Source organism: Rhinolophus hipposideros (assembly GCF_964194185.1).
Source record: "Rhinolophus hipposideros genome assembly, chromosome: 15".
NCBI classification, from domain to species: Eukaryota; Metazoa; Chordata; class Mammalia; order Chiroptera; family Rhinolophidae; genus Rhinolophus; species Rhinolophus hipposideros.
This window is the reverse complement of record NC_138061.1, coordinates 41795105-41814559: the sequence shown is the minus strand read 5'-3', so window position 1 is coordinate 41814559 and position 19455 is coordinate 41795105. Positions and strand designations below refer to the sequence as shown.

Here is a 19455-nt window from a genome sequence, read left to right as displayed (position 1 = left end):
TGATCACTTATGAGGTATATAAATATCTAATCACTATGTTGTACTCCTGAAATGAATATAACATTGTACATCAACTATAACTGTACCCCTGAAGCTGAATAATATGGAATGCCAATTCTAATTATGTATATAATTATACGGGATGTGGAATAGAGCATAGGGAATAAAGTCAGTGAAGTTGTAACAGCTATATACGATGTCAGAGGGGTTATCACTTTGTGAGGGGTATAAATATCTAACTATTACATTGTTTTGTACACCTGAAACTAAGAAAAAAAAAGAATAAAAAAAAGACATCCAAACAACAGGCCAAATAATTAATGTAGAATTTTTTAAATGGTATTTAAAATGCATTTAGGAAACACCTATATTCAATTATAATAGTTTTTACCTAGATAACTAATTACGTTGAATAGGTGACTGCACTCATTTTATGAAAATGGAATAATTAAATAGTCAGAACTTCAGCCAAAGAGTTTATCTTAAGGAACATTTCAAGTTTTGAAAAATTTACATTTATATCAGAGTTATGCTCATTTGCATTTAATGATCACATTACTTCACAGCATTCATTATTTAACAAAGAACAATAAAGTACTTTCTATTCTTTTTGCTCAATTTTGGCTGCAATTTAATATATAGTAGGGTGTACATTTTCATAAACTAGGTAAGCGGAAGCATACATATTTGGTTAGCAGTATGAATATTTATTATATAAAAAAGGATATCATGGAGTTCTTGGGTAGAAAACAAAGAATTTGAAGAGATTGTAAAAGTGATCATTCAAAATTACTTTGTTATAATATTATTTATATCATCCTTTATTTTTTAAGAGAGAATGTTTGGAGGGTAATAAAGTTAAACTATGTCCTATTTTGTGTTTTAATTGTTGAAATCAATATTATGACAGGCTGCTTAACTTCGAAGTGGTCTAAATAGTCTCTTTCATTCAAGCTTTCGTTGGTGTCCCTAGGGATTAAATCAAAGTCTTTGCAGAGGAAATTTGGGACAGTAGTTAATGAAGCATGTGGACATTAGTCCTCAGGTTTCATGTCTTTAAAACGTGGTTTAAGTGGTGCCTACCTCCTATGGTTGTTGTGAAGATTACATGCATCTATACTTAAAGTGCTTTGACAGTTCCTGGCACAGAGTAAATGCTGGACTAATGTAAGTAACTTCCCTTCCCCCTACACTGTTGCCTAGTTAACTCCTATTATCCCTGGATCTTCATCCAAAGATAACTAGCTCAGAGGAGCCTACTGTGCTTCACTAATCCTCAGATCAGAGAAAGCTCTCTAATACACCTCTTTACAGTAACCTGAATTTTTTCTCTATAGTAGTTGGCTTGTAATTATATGCCTGTGGGTTTATTAATAATGTCCATTCTCTCGCTAGACTATTTAGCATTATGGGTAACTGTGTTTGTTTTGCTAAACAATGTCACATACAGGTAGTAAAAATAATATTTGTGAAACAAACTAACAGCAAGTTCCCAGAGTATGGCAGGCATACCACATTTATTTAACAAATATCTTGATTATTAAAGGTGGCAACAGACACCAACCTGAAAACTACAGGTGACACCTAGAACTAGAACTGTGTTTAGAAGCCAGCAGTGGTCTTAAACCTGTAAGTATTTCTGAGGGCAAAGACTGTTGAGCGTTAACTGCATAGCAGCTTTGCCCATTTGGAACTGAAATGCATACCTATTCCTGTTCTGGAAGCCAAAGAGTGCATTGAGTCCAATATCTGCCTGGCTCAGGCATCGGGTTGAGTTGTCTAGTTATCAGTAATAAGCCTTGTTTATAAAAGGCTTAGCTTCAAACACTTAATTACTTCTCTTTATAATTCTAGTCTGACTTGGTAAAAAAAAATTGGTTTTCAAATGAATGATTTTTATTTACAGAAGTCAAAAGAAATTAAAATTTGGTTATACTACGAACGGATATTTATTAAGCACCTATTATGGGCAATCTAGTTTGGGAGATGAGCCATTCATGTGGAAAACTTGATTTTTTTACTAGAATTCCAGGGGGCTTCTGTGAGCGAAGAGCAGGCCAGAGTGGGTTGTACAGGTGCAGCCTGACACAGGGGAGGAAAAAATGGAAGAAGAGGAAGCAGTGAGCATTTGGAGGGCGACTGAAACATGGGGTGAAAGAGAGATTCCAGCTATTGTTGTGAATGGGAAGTGTATTAGTTACCTGTTGCTATGTAACAAATTTCCCCAAATTTGGCAGCTTAAAACAACCAGAATTTGGAATCACGCCATGCTGTGTGTCAGGATCCTGTGAGCTCAGGCTCTCTGACCAGGTTGCAGTCCAACTGCTGGCCCAGCTGCAGTGATATCCAGGCTCCCCCTGGAGAAGATCTTGCTAACTCACTCACTTGGCTGCTGGCAGGCTTCAGGTCCTTGAGGAGTGCACCTCACTAGAAGCTCCTCTGTTGTGAGTGTCATCACAACACAGCAGCTGGCTTCCCTAGTGCAAGTGATTCAAGAGAGGTAACAAGAGTGTGCAAGCCTCAAAGTAACCATAAGCTGGAAGCCACAGTGTTTTTATAACCTAATGTTGGAAATGACAGACATCCCATCACTTCCACCATATTCCATTCTCTAGAAGCCAGTAACTTAAGTTCAGACCACATTCAAGGAGAAGGGAATGAAACCCCACCTCTTGAGAGAAGAAGTATTAAATTTGTGCACATCTTTTTAAAAAAGCAATAGAGGAAGCATGGAGGGACATGGGAATATATAGATCTCTTTGTGATGCTTTATGTATAATGTCTGGGCTGACCTTTTAAAGAAAGCTAAGGTATAGTCACCATTTCCCTCCAGCTCCTAGGAATCAACTTTGAGTTTGAGTGTATATATGTATGTGTGTTTCAAGAGGTGGGGTTGGCATCAAGACAACCCAGCTATAGTCAGATGACACATAAACCAACACTGCAAGGCATAATGCTTTAGTGTCAACTCCCAACAGTGGTTTATAGGAGGGAGAATTCAGCATGGTCTATGGGAGGCAGGAATGGCTTCACAGAAAAAAACATGAGTTGCTCCAGATTGTAAATATTAATACATGATTTATTTAATACACTTTGCATTTTATTAAGAAAAGATAATTCAAGTCAGATTTTTCACTGCTTAAATGGAGCAAAAATATCTGTATTCATTTGTTAACTGCATGTGCCTTTTTTCCCATCTAAAATACTTGATGTCTTTAGTTGAAAGCCCGTAATTCTTTAAGTTGCTACATATTGAATATATAGGGCAGAAGAACATTCTCTGAATAATGGATAGTCTACATTTCCAGTTCTTCCTTTTTTTTTAAAAAGTGTGTATGTGTGTGTGTGTGTGTGTGTGTGTCTCCCCACAAGCACCGGCATATTTACACGATCCTGTGTGTACCAGCAGGCATGCGAATCCTGAAATAAGGGAAAGTAGGTTGCTGTTCCCATCTAAATTCTTATTAGTCCAAAGCCATGCTCTGGGAGCTATCAAACTCCATATTCATCAGTTAAACTTGCCACATTTCCTGTGGTCATTAGCGCTTTAAGCAAACAGAATAATCCACTTAGAAAAATAAAAACAAAACAAAACAAAACAAAAAACCACAATCTACCTCATCTAGCCTTACGCACTAATGATTTCCTTGATCAGGCACAGAGCTACCGGTAGTTTGCCACACAAAACTTTGAGTTGCTTCCCCCTTCACTCCTCTAGTGTCAATGGCGCTGATGCAGCTGCATAATTTGCATAGAAAGTTGCTGGATTCTGTAGTTAGAATACCAATAAGGTGGCCTGTTGCTAAGCATGTTTATTCTCTCTTGATTGACTCTTCACTTGTATGCTTTTCTGCACAATGCATACTTACTTGCATATTCTCAGCCATCTGTCAAACATTCAGGAAACCTTAAGGCTGGCCTAGGAATCAAACTTGAACACTATGGAAACATTGGTATATGGTGCAATATTATAGAACTGTGACCAAAATCTTCTTTCTAAAGTAATCAATAAAAATATAGCACCTACAGCCTTGCTTCACTTATATTTGATTACATAAATTTATTAACATTTAAGTCTGCATTCACCAAGACAGCGCTAGTTATATATTTATAGTAAGTGACTTTCTAGTTATAAACAACTTAGTTCTCTATCCACACCAGCTGTAGCAGTCCAACATGATTTCCAGCCTGTAGATAGAAATCTATTTTGTCATTCTATTAGTTATGCTACCCAGAGTAAGACAGGCTCATCATAAATTTTGGACTTTAGTACCAAGAAGAACATTTGAAAGTATACTTAGGGGAAGAATAGGACAACATAGTTTAAATTGGAATTGTCCTAGAAAATACTAGAAAAATCTGGGATAGATGGTTATGCATTTAGAGATGATCTGACTCAATCTCCCATCCAATGCTTAAACAACTTTACAAACTGTCTTTCAACAAAATCATATAGGTAAATTTGGAATATAGTCACTGAAGACATAACTTATTACCTCTCAGTTCATTCCATACAATCTATTAAGTGCCTTCTGTTTGCCAGGTCCTGTGCTAAGAGCTGGGAGTATAAAGTGAGGAAGTCATGGGCCCCTGCCCTCCCACTTCTAATCCCTTCCATTTCTGGATACTCCTAATATTCAGAAAGTGATTGTATGTACTAGTTAAAATCTTCCCCCAGAAAAGCTGGCACTGGTATTTGGTCCACCATCTGACAGTTATGCATATAACACAAATCTTTTTTTTTTTTTTCATTTTGCCAGACCTTTGTATTTGAAGACAGATATTAAATCTTTTCTGATTTTTTTTCTTCTTCAGAGACCTCTGGTCCTAGAACATCCACATTATTTTCCTCCTAACACATTTTGATTTGAATATGTCCCTTTTCAACTGTGGGTTGCTGAAGTTCATGTAGTCTATTTTAGACATGTCTGGACTTTTGCTTTAAACCAGAAGCTTGGATTATTAACGGATTCTGCTGAGTAAGTAATCACAGAATAAAGACATATTGATTTTTCTTAGACTCCATTCATCCCCTTACTTCTTGCCATCTATTAGCCAGATAATTTATTAAATAATAGAGTAAACCCCTGTAGTTAGAGTTCTTGCTTTTTTAGGTCTTATTGTGATCACCCTGGGCATTTTGGTGATTTATATAACTCAAAAATAATAAAATGCTCATCTTCTAGTAACAATTAAATCTTCATTTGCAATAGAACCTTTTGCTTTAAGAAAAAGAACACAGCCTAATCACATAAACATGAAATGCATCTCTTCCAAATAAAACAGACATTTTCATAATGTTATGCAATCTTTTAAAGTTAAACAAGCAAGAAAAACAATAATGCTGAATAAGGAAAATAAAAGGAAGTGGAATAAAACATTGAGTTTAAGTCTTTACTCTGAAAAACAGCTATATACTTTTAATATATGCTGATTGCAAAAAATAATTTCAGGAAGTATAGACAAACGTAAAGAGAAAGCAAAGGTTACCGGGTATTCTATCAACATCAAATGACTACTGCTATCAATTTGATATATATCCTTTAGAACCCATTCTCTGTGTATACGTATATACATAGATACAGATGTAAAATTATAAACTAATCACAATAGTGTAATCACAATAGACACACTTAGTAGTCTGGGTTTCTTTCCCACTTAATTAACATAGTGTGAATAACTCTCCATCATAAGTGCAACAGTATATGAGTAATCTTAATGATGACAGAATTATATTATAATGAGGCACCACAAATTTTTAAAACTTCCCACAAATGATAGACATTTAGATACTTCAAGCTTAAGGGTTTTTTCTTCTGTTATAAACAAATATATGCACCCATAGTTATGTCCATTGTCTGATTATCTCCTTGGGATAAACTCAAAGAAGTATAATTGTTGGCTCAAAAGGTAAACGCATTCTAAACTTTGCTATATCATGCCACACTGCTCTCTGGAAAATTTACCAAATTTACACTCCTATCGGCACTGTATGAGAGTGCCAGCTCACCACACTCTCACAAGACACTGTGTTATCATTTTAATTTTTGAGAATCTGATAATTTTAATTTAGTTTGCATTTCTTTGAGTACAACAAAGGGTGATAAACTTTGCCAAAGTTTATTGACTATTGATATATTTTGTCTTCTAAATATACTTTGTTAATTTTTCTATTAGCATGGTCACCTTTTTCTCTTTGTTTTGTAAGAAATCATTATACAGAATATTAAGACTATTATGTCTTACTGTCATTTCAACTGTAAATTTTATTTTTAGTTTGTTTGATTTTTGTTTAGGTGTTCTCTTCCCCAAAATAGAAGTTTTAAATTTTGATGTGGTCAAAAATATTAGTGGCTTCGGGTATCTTAGAGTTTCAATTTATAATGGGCATTCCCCTTTTACATTAAACATTCTCAAGGTAGTCCATATAAAGTAGGTTCTCCATATTTAAAAATGACTAATATAAGCACATTTTATTCTAATTTCAGGTTTTAATTTTCTGGTAACGGGTTTAATAACTGATATTTTAAAAGGTTGCTTTGGATTTTTTGGTACACACTACAAAACAATATCCTCCAAAATAATGTTTTGGAATTAGTCAATAAAATAAAATTTTCCTCCTTTTAAATTAATTAATTTAGCAAACAATTATTGAACACTAGGTGAATGTATATACAGTTTGACCCTTGTACAGGTGGGAGATTGGTTCCAGGGCCACCAGGAATACCAAAATCCAAAGATGCTCATGTCACTTATATAAAATGGCACAGAACAATGTATACAGTTGGCCATCTGCATCCAGATTCCCAACCAAGGATGGAAAATACTCTTTTTGATCAGTGAGTGATTGAATCCTTGGATGCAAAACCCAGAGGTATAGAGAGCTGACTGTATATTTATTGAAAAAAAATCCACCCATGTGGATCCGCACATTTCAAACCCAGGCTGTTCAAGGATCAGCGGTAGCTCCTAGACTGAGAAAAACAAGAAAATCATAATGTCAATTATCTGGATATCACAGACCTATACAATTAGTTCCACGAAATGTAGCCCTATAATTAGAAGGTATTTAATACCGAGGAAATAAGAAAAAAGTAATGTTAGAGAAAGTACTTTTCCCTTTCCCTCCTTACCCTTACCCTCCCTCCCTTCTTTCCCTCCCCTCTCTCTCCTTCCCTTTTTTCTTTCTTTCTTTCTTTCTTTGGTTCTTTAAGAGAAATGTTCCTCAAACTGAAGTCTGAAGGAATAATAGGTTTGGGTTGGCAGAAAAAGGCTGTAGAGCACTTCAGGTAGTAGGAACAGCTTACTTCAAGGCAGAAATAAGTAGAAAACCTATAATTATGAAAAGACCAACATAATGCAATCAGAGACCTGGACACAGGGGAACTGAGATTAATGCTAGTGAGACAAGGGATGGAAAGACTTGAGTGACAGGTTCAAGAGTTTAGGTGTCTTATGATCTGTGATGGAAACCATCTTTAAATTATGCTTCTTCCATTTATCAATTATTTTACTGGAGACAGATTCCTTGAATTTCCCTTAAAAGATTTATATTTATGGAGGGATGATTATTTTTCTGTGCTTTGGGGAAAAGGACTAGGGTGAAGTTTGATAAATTGTATACCCAAGTGTCAACCATTTTTTGTAAATGATAGATTCTAAAGTCAGTTAGTCACACATGTCAGGTAGAGCAGATAGAGTTATTTTACCACAACAATTTCTGATTCATTTTCTTTAGCAACACCCAATGTGAGTAGGTCAAACTACAAATTATGTCCTGTATGATTTTCCCTTCCAGCAGTTTGCTAATACAATCATCCAACAAGAAAAAAAAAAGTCTTTTTCAAGATTAAAAACATCATCTGGATAAGTTTAGAGTATTTTGATAGGTACATCTCAAGGGTAAACTGAGGAGAAAAAAGATATCTTTAGCGCTACATTTCAGTTGCCTTCCTCCTCTCCAAAATATGATCAGACATGCAATGTTGTTTTTGCTTTTTTTCCCCATAAAAGGGTGAGTGTTTACATAATACTCATGTTTTGTTTACTCAGGACTCCATACCTTTATAGTTTAAAGAAAGAAAACAAAACTTATGTTTCTATTTGGTTATTTTTCCTCCCAAAAGCTAACAATTTTTAAGTATTGTGTCATTAACACCCATAATCTGTGTTGGTTTTGAAATAAGGAAGAAGAAAATGTTTATTTTGTTTTTGCTTTAGGAATAAGTGCTCAGAACATGAAATTATATACAATTGATATTCACTGGTTTTAGGGAGGTCTGAATTTTCTATGCTTGCTGACTTTAAGTGGTATTATATTATTTTGGGTATGAAAGGCTGTCAAAATATGACTCTAGGCAAGGTAACTACTTAGGTATATTTATCATTCTCTTTAAATATCTAAGTTTATCACATTTATAATAATCCGATTCTACTACAGTACCACTTGTGAAAACAGGGCCTCCACCAACGGCTGCACAGGTTGTGCCATGGACAACTCCATTAATCACACAGACCACAGTGTGAACGGTGCCCCCTGGAATTGTGCAAACAGGGTTTGTGTGAAAATGTCTATGTTATAAATTATGAAACATGTGAAGTATGCTGGTTTCGACAGAAAGAAAACTACATCCATCTATTACATTTTGCAAATTAAGGAAACTATTAAAGCAGACTTAATCTTACGAGGTTTTTTTTACATTCAAACACAAATATGTGTATATGTGTGTGCGTGCATGTTTAAATACTTATATATAACATAACCTTTGAAAGCACAAATGATCCAAAATGTGATGTGTTGTCACATTGGTGAAATTAAACTGAATAAATATTTTTATAATGTGTTATGTATACATAATTCATGACATCAATTTTATTTTCTTGGGAAAATTTGGGATGTTATAGCACAACACCAGATTTTTGCTCTATAAATGACTTTCCAGCTAAACCTAGTTTATACTTAAAATTAAAATATGGCAGCAACACAGTTGTAAAGTATTTAATTTCATGGCTTGAGAGTTCACCTATTTTTTTGTATTTGGTCTTTCATTTTGTAAACACCCAGATGATATCTCTCTGTCAATATATTAGTACAGAAGCATGTTTATATGCCAGCACTTAATTTACAAAATGTGCTTTAACACTTCTGGGAATGAAGTAGGGAGCAATTTTATTACTGTACGAATAATACATGGAGACATTCACATTACAAAAGATTAACATAAATCTGAAATATATAGACTAAAATGTCCCCCTTCACATCCTATCCAATTCCTACTTCTACTTCATTGCCCAAAGGTATGCCATGGTAATGGTTAGTATAAATCCTCCTAGTCCCTTATTATCACTTAAATACATATACTTGTCTATATGTTTTCATGTATATCTGCATTTAAAAATAAATAAAATAAATGGAAAAATTTAAAAATAAAAAATAAAATTTAAAAATAAAAAATAAATGGAAACACCAGTCATATTGTACTTTTTCTATACTTTTATCATTAAAAATATGTTTGAGATCTTAACATAACCATAATCGGGACCGACTGCATTCCTTTTAAAGATTGGAGAGTTTTCTACGGTGCGATTAAACTTCATTAAACCATTTCCCTTTTGACTGACCTTCCCTAATTATTAGCTGTTATAAACGATGCTTTGATGAATATTTATGTATAAATAGCTTTATATATTATCAGTACGTCCACAGGCAAGATTCTTATAATTAGAATTTGGGGGGCAAAGTATATTCACATTTGATTTTGCTAATCTGCTATCCAAAGTGGCTTTACAAATTTAACCTCTCACAAACCTCTCAACAGGAGTTGTATTTTCTTACAGCCCCATTAATATTGGGTATTAATCAACCTTTTTACTATTAGCCAAATGTTATAGTTGAAAAGTACTTTTTTTCTTTTGAAGTTTTTTGATAACTAGTAAGATTGAACATTTTTATCTGTTAACAATAATGTATATTGTCTGTTTATGCTCTTTGCCCATATTTCTGTTTTCTTGTTTGTCTTATGCTTATTTTACCTGTAGGAACTATTTGTAGATCAAATATTGTTGATTTTTATATATTGATTTGTAAAAGTTTTCTCCAAGTTACTTCTAAAAAAATGGTTCATAGTGCCTACATTAGTTCTTAATTTCAGTTATTGCATTTTCTCATTCTAGAATTTCCATTTAGTATTTTTAATAGTTTCTAATTCTCTGCTGAAATTCATATCTTGCATATTCCCAGAATATTTATTTCTTAAGCATAATTATTTTATAATACATGACTAATTACACCATAATCTGAAACACTTGCAAGTCTGTTTCCATTTTCTGTATGTCTCATGACTTTTAGGGAGTGACAGGTATTGGTTACCAAAAACTGTTGATATAATCTGAGTTTGTTTTACTTTAGAGAGGAGATGAATAACACTACACACCAATAATCTTCAATCCACCAGAGACTGAGATAATTTGAAGCTGAAATTCAGTCAGCTTCAGAGGGTATTAGTTAGGTGTGCCAGGAGCCGATAGTGAGGGACTGATTTCTTTAAGCATGGTCCTCGCAACGTGTGAAATTTACTTTTTCCCTCACCCGCCATTTTTTGTTCTCTTAGCTCCATGTGTCTACCAAAGCTCCACTTCTCAGCTTCTCAGACTCTCAGCCACCTTCTATAAACTCATAGATTGCTAGAGGTAGAAACCATTCCCAAGTATCAGGCTCACACTTTGGGGCCCAAATTTTTTTTCAGCTTTGCTAGTGCCAGTACTTTCAAATATTTAAGCCTTAAAATTTTTCTTTTTGTCCAGCTTTTCTAGTTGTTTCCAATGGAAGTTTGAGGCCAAATTATATTTTGCCATTATGGGATATGCCTGCCATTATGAGAACTAGATCTCTTACACTCATTTTTAAATTTGGTGGGAGGAAGAAATCTAACTTTATTTTCATTAAACATGTGGCCAATTATCCTGACTGATTTTAAATGCTACTTTGCTAAATACTTGTATATGTCATATACCAGAAACACACATATGTATGAGTTTCATTCTAAATTTCACATGGAAGAAAAATGAACTATTAAATATAAACTGTATAATAAACCAATACTGGAGAAGAAGAACAACAATAGGAAGACATTGCACATCAGAAAACAAGACAACCTACAAAGCTATGGTAATTAAAACAGTATGGTATTCACACAGGGATTGGTAGACCAATGGGATCACTGGCCAAAGATGAGACACCTTGAGCACTAATAGCAATAATAATCAAAATAGATCAAAACAAAACAAATATGTTCCATTAGTCAAAATCTGTATTAGTTTCTTATTCCTGCTATATAACAAGTTACCACGAACTTAGTGGCTTAAAACAATACCAACTTATTCTGGAAGTCAGAAGTCCTCAACATGCTGACAGGGCTCATTTATTTTAGAAGCTCTAGAGGAGAATCAGTTTCCTTACGATATCCATCTCCTAGAGGCCATATCTGCCATACCCATCTACCTGTGGCCACCAAAATTTCTTGGCTCCTGCCCTCCTCCTGCATCTTTAAGGCAAGCAAGTGTAGCATTTTTGAATTTCTCTCCCTGTCTCTGACTGGTGCTCCTTCCTCTCTTTTTCTCTTATAAGGAACCTATGATTACATTGAGGCCACTTGGATAATTTAGGATAATCTCCCCATCTTGAATATTTTTTATTTGGTCACGTCTGCATACCTTTTGCCTTATAAGGTTACATATTCACAGGTTCCAGGAATAGGATGCAGGCATCTGGCGGGGGGTGATTCAGTCTACCACAGTCACTGTTGGAGGATACCAAAATTCCAACTTCGTATTTTGACAATGATTAAAGAAAGGAAAAGATTCAAGCATTTATCCTGTCTTTTCTATATGAAATGTATCTCAGTTTAATAAAAAAATTGAAGAGTGGATGTTTCTATTCACAGGAGTATCCAGCTCATACATGAAAAAAGAATAACGAAATAGAATAGTATCATCACTTTTTAACCCTTAATAAAATAATAGATCTAGCAGTGATGATTTGTGGTTGCTAACATCACAAAGCGAGAGACAGAGAGAAAGAGAGAGAGAGAGAGAGAGAGAGAGAGAGAGAGAGAGAGAGAGAGAGAGAGAGAGAAACCAGACATTATTTGCCTCCTAATAAAATTGCACAAAACCACCTATATATTGTCTTGCTAAACATGTGAATTGAAATCGGGTCAGTATTCTAACATTAACTACCCATTTGCTAGAAATATGGAAGATGGGGGAACATGTTAAGGACAGCACAGGAATGCAATAGCAAACAAAGCTGTGGGAAATTCTAGAGGATAGAAGATGTGTATTCTTCAACAAATACATTGCAAGGAAAGAAAACTACCAAATAGTGGACCTATATAAATTAAAAATGACTTAAGAATCTAATTGCAACGTAGTTGTCTTATATGGATGCTACTTCAAGCAAAAACAAATAAACCAAAACACAAAAACACAAAATCAGGGGCTTTTGAACTTGGCTGTACATTTGATGACATTAAAGAGTTACTTTAAATTCACTCTATCATAGAGTCACATATTAAAATACGTAACAATTATGGCCATAAGTTTGTAACTGTTGAAGCTAGGTAATAGATATGAGGGTTAATACTATTCCTTCTATTTTATATATGATTAGAATATTCCACAATAAAACATTTTTTAAAAGAATTACCTGGTAAAGCGCTACAATTATAACATTTTGATTGTGACTACACTGTGGTTTTCATTATTATCAATGTGATCTAATGGGTTATTACTAAAATACAGAAAAATATTATTTTCTTCATGTTGGTTTCATATTAAACCATCTGCAAACAATGGCAGCTTTGTGCGTTATTTTTCAGTACCGTTCTTTTTCTTCTAGTTTTGACTTCTTTTTTGTTTTATTACATTGGCAAGAAACTAAAAAGCAATGTTAGGTAATAATAATCAGCCTTGTCTTGTTTCTTGTGGGTATTTTAAGGCTTTCATTAAAATATTTTTAGGAGTTTCTTGGGTTGGTATATTCCATGACTTAAGAGGGTAAGGCTATATTACTGATTAACTAGAGTCTTTTTAAAATCAGAAATTGGTATTTAATTTTATTAAATGCTTTATCATATCTATTGAGATGATCATGTGTTTTTTCTTCCCTTAATCTGACAGTGTAATGAATTACATTAATAGATATCCCATCGTTAAACCATTTTTTCATATCTGGAATAAACCCTACTTCAACATCCAATCCTCTGCTATATTTTACTTCCTAATATTTTATTTAATATTGTTGCATCTATTTTCATAACAGAGATTGCCCATAACTTTGCATTATTCTTTTCCATTTTTTTGGTTACAGTCATTATCAATTCAAAGAATAAGTTAAAAGCTTTCTCAGGATTATATTAACTTCAAAAGAATTGAAAGCTTCCCATCTCCTGATGTCCTTTATCATAATTCACATAAAGGGGAATTATCTATTCTTGGAAATTTTGGTAAAACTGCCCTGTAAAACCTTCTAGGTCTGATGACATTTCTATGTGTGCATTGTTGAGGATCTTATATGGTTATCATTCTATTAAGATTTTCTATGTCCTCTCAAGTAAATACTGGTAATTTAAGTTCCCTGAATATCACTTTTTCTATATTTTCAAATCTATCAACATAAAATTGTACCGGATATTTCATTAAAAGTTTTCAAATCTTATTTTAAATATCTAAGATCTCTACTAGTTTATTTTTCAATAATATAATAAACTTGCAAACTTTTCTGAGAATATTAATCAGTCTTTTAACCATTTGATCTGTCAACTGTTCCTTAGCTGTTAATTCATCTGTTTATAAAGGCTCACGCCTCTTTATAATTTTATTTTTCTCAACTACTTGGTGATTTGGGGGCTGCTGGCTTATCTTTATATTAGATGATGCAGTTCTCTTGTCTGGGGACGTTCGTTTGTTTGCCATAGCTTGCCTCTAGAGACTGTAGGACAGGGGCAGAGAAGTCAGGTGTGCCAGGAGCCGATAGTGAGGGTATTTTTTTTTTTTCTCTCCTGAAGGTAGCCACTTCAGAACTGTCCTTCTCTTGGATGTCCATGTCTACACGAGTTTCCTTAGCGTTGGAGCAAATGCCGAGGAGTCCCAGTGCTCCGTACAAGCAGCCGAGGGTGAGAGGGCTGAAGAGCGTGGCTGCTCTGAAAGCAGTCTTCTACTTGCTTTAATTTTTTCCCTCTAAAGCTTTCTCCCATTTCTGTATCAATTGAGGATGCCTACGGAACCTTCATTAACTCTGTAACATCTTACACATGTGAGGCTGTGGTTTCATCTAATCAATAATCTATAATTTTAGATGCCATAAAATTCCTCATCTGTATCATTATGAATTGTGCAAGTTTTGGTTTGTGATGGGATTTTGGATGGAAGAAGAGTTGTGCATCTGTGTTTACTTCACTCTTTTGATAAAAATGACTCTTCGTTCTGCAGAAGTTCTTTCTGCTTCTTTTGGGGACCTATTCATCCTGCTACCAATCAAAATGAGCTGCTTGGGTCTTCCAATAACATTACCACACTTCTTGGGTCACAGTGATTAATCAAGAGTGGACACATTACACGAGCACAGCCAATCATATTCACATTATCAGGAAGAATGTCTCCTCTTTCTGGAGTTGCTAAAATGGAGCTGCCTGTGTCATGTCTCCTACCAGTTGGAGGAAGCCTGTCTGCAGTAGAAGCAAATGAGGTCAAAATGGAGAGAATCCGAGAAGTGATAAAGGACTAGGAGAGATGAGAGACTAAGCAATATGTCATGATATACACACTCACATGTACATACACGCTTAATAAAATTGTTTGACTACTTAGATCCAGCTGACTTTAGTTTAGTTTATCCCTTGTGTTTATCGGCTATTTTGAGTGGAATTTCTTTCACTTGCACCCCCCAAATTATAATACACTGTATGGCTAACTCATTCACAAACTTCAGGTGTCCTGTTAGATTTCACTTGTTCCTGGAAGCCCCCGTGAGCCTTAAATCTATAGGTTAGCTGTTCCTTATTGTCTTCTATTGGCTCCCATAGGATCCTAACATTTTTGGTCCTATATTATAATTACTTAGTTATGTCTCTCCTCTCATTAGCCAGTGAACTCCTTGAGGACAAGAATTGTTGCTTGTCACTGTTTATCCCTGGGCCTTAGTACAAGGCCTAGAGCATAAGGGGAAGTGGATACTATGTTGAACAAATGAATAAACAATTTTATAATGGCATCGTCTCATTTCAGTTGTCCAGCGGTAGATACCTGGCGAGAACCATGACTTTGGGTATCTGCTATGAGTTTTTGATCATGATTGGTAATATCCAATGGTGTTCTTATGTCAGTTATTAAATGTTCCTTGTAGTTTTTAGGTAACAAAAGCAAAAGTCATAGCAGTTTCCAGCTTTCTAGGTGGAGGCCTAAGCCAAGGAAAATATCATATCCTCTAAGGAGATCCAGTTCCCTTACAATTCTTATGTCAGAGGGTCTGCTTGGAGAACTCCTGGGTTGGGTAACTAAAAGAGAGTCCTCAGCTCTTTAAATAAAGTGAGTGACACTCTTAGACTTCACCCAGTCAGATGGCTGCATCTCCAGGCATTTCTGCCTCCATTTTCTGCTTCTTTCTCTCATTATCCTAGCTCATCCTGGCTGTGACTGCATTTTACAACATATGTGATCTGTAAACTACTAAATAAACTACAAGACATGTTGCTTATAAAATTATATCTATTAAAAATATTTCTAGATTATAAGAAATGCTCAGGTCAAATATAATAATCTACGGAAATGTGTCTTCTATGATCTAAGGATAACATGAAATTTCTTTTAAAAAGATGAGTAGAAATAGCTAGAAACAATTATTTAAAAAAATCAATTTTCTTTAAAATCCCAAGAAAAGTATGAGTATAATTTATTTATGTCTCTGTTAATAATTAAAATTAATATTTAGCAATTATCCTTGGGGGGGATTTATGTGCTTTGTTCTAATCTTCTATCCACAATTAAGAAAGAAACTAAATTTCGGCAGTGTTATTTAACTTGAATGCTTGCCTGAGAGTTAAATTTGGAACAACTATACAGTTGTCATGTGGCCCTTGTTTGGTCCTAGAGAACTGAGGTCAGCATGAATGACCACATTAGTGAGACAGGCTCCTGCCTCCTCCATGAAAGGGTGCTAATTAAAAAACACAGATTTTTTGCAAGGGTTATCAGACACTTGTAAAATGCTATAAAATATTGTACTACAATAAGTGCTTTGGTTAATCCTTTAAAATTCCATCAGTGGTCTAATTCTTGAAGACTCAATGTCCTTTCCCTAAAGATTTTTTTATAGCTCTAGTCATCTTGGGAAAAATACAAAAGGCAATGAAAAATAAAGGAGCCAATTCCTGTCTACTTTCTCCATTTTATCTTTCCATAAGCATAAATGTCATCTAAATATATCCTTACAACAGAGAAAAAAGGCACAATTGTGCAATTAACAAAGGGAAAAGAGTTCTTTGTGACAATTTTTTTTCTTGATAATTCTAAATATCTGCTTATACTACCGTTGAGGACATCATCATTTCCCCAAAGTTTTGCTGAATAGATGAGACAGGAATCTATTCCAAACTGATAATTATTGCAACACTGTCACACTCTATGATGTAATTCTGAAATGGAAATGTTTTCAATGAAACTTTGTCAAGTGACACTTAATTTAAGCTACAGTATGAGGAGATTACAAAGAAGAAATTTTAAGGAAAAGCAAAAGCAAAAGGGTTCCTTGTTTTCCTTCAGCTCATTTTCAAAAGACCAGCATCAGAACAAGTACTCAAATGGAATAATGGTGACTGAAATGTTTATGAAATAAGAAATTTATAAACACCAGAATAACAATCTTCTGGAAGACAGAATAGTTGGCACATCCCATCTGGTTCTTAATATCAGGAAAATTATAAAGATAATGTAACGATCCCCTTATTCACTGTTTATTTCTGAACAAGGCGACTCCTAGCCCTTATACTTCCAGGCAATGTAGCCTCCTAAAGTAGTTGAGAACCTAAAAAGCTCTTTTTATGACATCTTTAGTCTCCTTAACATGTTCTCTTATGCAGGATTCATTTCTGTAATTACCAATATGTGATTATATGTAAAACTGTTCAAAAGTATCTCCAGGTAGACCATTAATCATAGAATTGCTATTCTAAGCACCGTCACTGAATTCCTCACGTAGTGTTAATTGAGGGACTACTATGTCCTACATTATACTGTAGGACAGTATAGTGATATACAAGGAAACAGCACATCATCCCTGTCTTCAAGGAAATTACATTTGGGTTGTGTTAACTATATCAATCCACAGGAAACAGAAAACCGTATAACAGTGCATATTTACATGCTATTGGTGTGGTAAGAGTAGCCAATATTCAGCAGAAAGAGGTCAGTTGGAATAAAATAATAGAATGCAATTAAAGAGTTTGTCTAAACACTTCCTCTGAGATGCAATGCAATTAAGGAAGGTTTGCTCCATTGAGGAAGTGGGTTTTGAATTAGGCCTTAAACAACGAGTTGACTGAAAATAAATGTGAAATTAGAAGGGATTTAACTGAATTAATTTATCTCTCTTTTCCTGATTTTATTTGTATAAAGACATACATACCCTACCCAATTGAGCTTTGTCAAATAATCAGTCCATAAATATACAAAGTATACGTGATTAACACTGCTTTTAATGCCAAAAGACAGCTTATTTTCTTAATCCAAAGCTCACTTTATGTAATTATTCTTTTTGTAAACTACTACTTGGTTATATTAACACTTGAATAATCTTGACAAGAATTTGCTTTAAGCAGTTAAAGATCCAGATGCTGATCAGCATGCATTAAGTGATTCAGCTTAATTGGTTCCATCGAGATAAATTACTTACCTCAGTTCCTATCACAATTTCTTCCCTGGTAGAGAAGAACAGAAACTCATATAGCTTGTAGTGTTGAAATAAGCTGAAATATAAAATAAACGTTCGACTCTGATTAATTTAGTTCAGGAAAAAAGTAAATATATAAGCGCTTCATATTTACCAAGCTAAAGACATTAAACACTATTCCGGAGTTAACCACCTCCTTTATTCTAAAATAAATTGTTCAGAAATGCTAACAAATTGAAGGTTTACGTTTTGAGACATTGACAGTACACCTCAGTACCTAAAATAATATCAGTAAATTAATCTGCGATGAGTAGATAGCTTTGGGATAAGGGATCAACTAGATTACACCTTGACTTTTCCTGGTTTATAACTAAAAAATGCATTGCCCCTAAATAACACCAAACTTCACATTATTTTTCCTATTTTCCTATTTCCAAAATGGAGTCACTTTTCTCTGGCATGAATGGCCCTGAATTCTACAATCTACTTCCGCATCAATTACTTCTCACGTTATCAAACTGTTTCAAGAGTAATCTCTGATAACACCTGAGAAAAAATGCAACATGAACTAAAATCCATTTAGAAGATGTCTGATTTTCTTGTAGAAGCAGAAGATTTGATCGGACATCAAAGAGAGGAATTAATTTAAGAAAGGTAATTTCTTCAATTCCTACCCTAAAGATTAGGTGGTCAGCAGACAAAAATTATAAACAGCCAAATATGTGTTCCTTAAAATATTTCCAGTAAGTTTAAAGATCTCAGCAATGTATTGTTAAGAGTTAAAATCTCACTGAAGGGTTGACTTCTAATATCCTGTTTGTGATAATATTTGAATTTTTCTAATTCTCTTCCCGCTGGTTGGGAAAATTAATAGACTCATAATACAGCAAAATGCCCAAGAACAAAAAATTGTCTTAGTGGTTTCTCTTTCACTCTGGTGCCTTTTGCTATTTAAGAAAATTGATTTTAATATAACTGAGAAATTAACATTTGCAAAATGTAGCTACAGAGCATGTATAATAATGGCTTCTCCTGAATGCTGTAATGGATCAAAGTTTCAATTCATTTGAAATCAATGAAGAAATCCTCAGGCAGCTGGGTCTCTCTGAGTTATATTAGCAGTTGATCTCACTACTAACACAATCCATTAAAAAGTGATGGGTGTGCAGACTTAGTCATGGTGGGGTTTTTATTGAAAAAAAACACCTTAAGTATTCAAATTACTCATCAACATTCAGAAAACTTAGCTTTTGACATCACTTTGATTTGTTGGCTAGAAAATACATCAAGATTAGTGAAGTTTGATGATTCAATGAAGCAAAATAAATTCAAATTCTCCCTCCCTTACATTGCTTACTTAGAAAAAGCTTTAAGGTTAAAAAGATTATACTGGCAATAACTGATTTTGAGTAGAAAAATTAGACTGTAGAGTATTTTGGAAATAGTTTGGCTTTCTCTCAGTGAATTAGTGTAAAATTTTTCTCCATCTCGAAGTTAATTCGTAAGTATTC

At 34.2% G+C, this 19455-nt stretch overlaps 1 protein-coding gene across 2 annotated transcripts in view; it reads right to left on the bottom strand.

The window, feature by feature from the left end:
- The window catches only part of CABCOCO1 (ciliary associated calcium binding coiled-coil 1), a 133474-nt gene that overhangs the window by 81202 nt on the left and 32817 nt on the right, over positions 1–19455 (bottom strand). For both annotated transcript variants that reach the window (XM_081075306.1, XM_081075305.1), the window contains exon 5: positions 17948–18020. In XM_081075306.1, coding sequence (XP_080931432.1) covers positions 17948–18020 — 73 coding nt within the window. The remainder of the gene's footprint in view (positions 1–17947; positions 18021–19455) is intronic.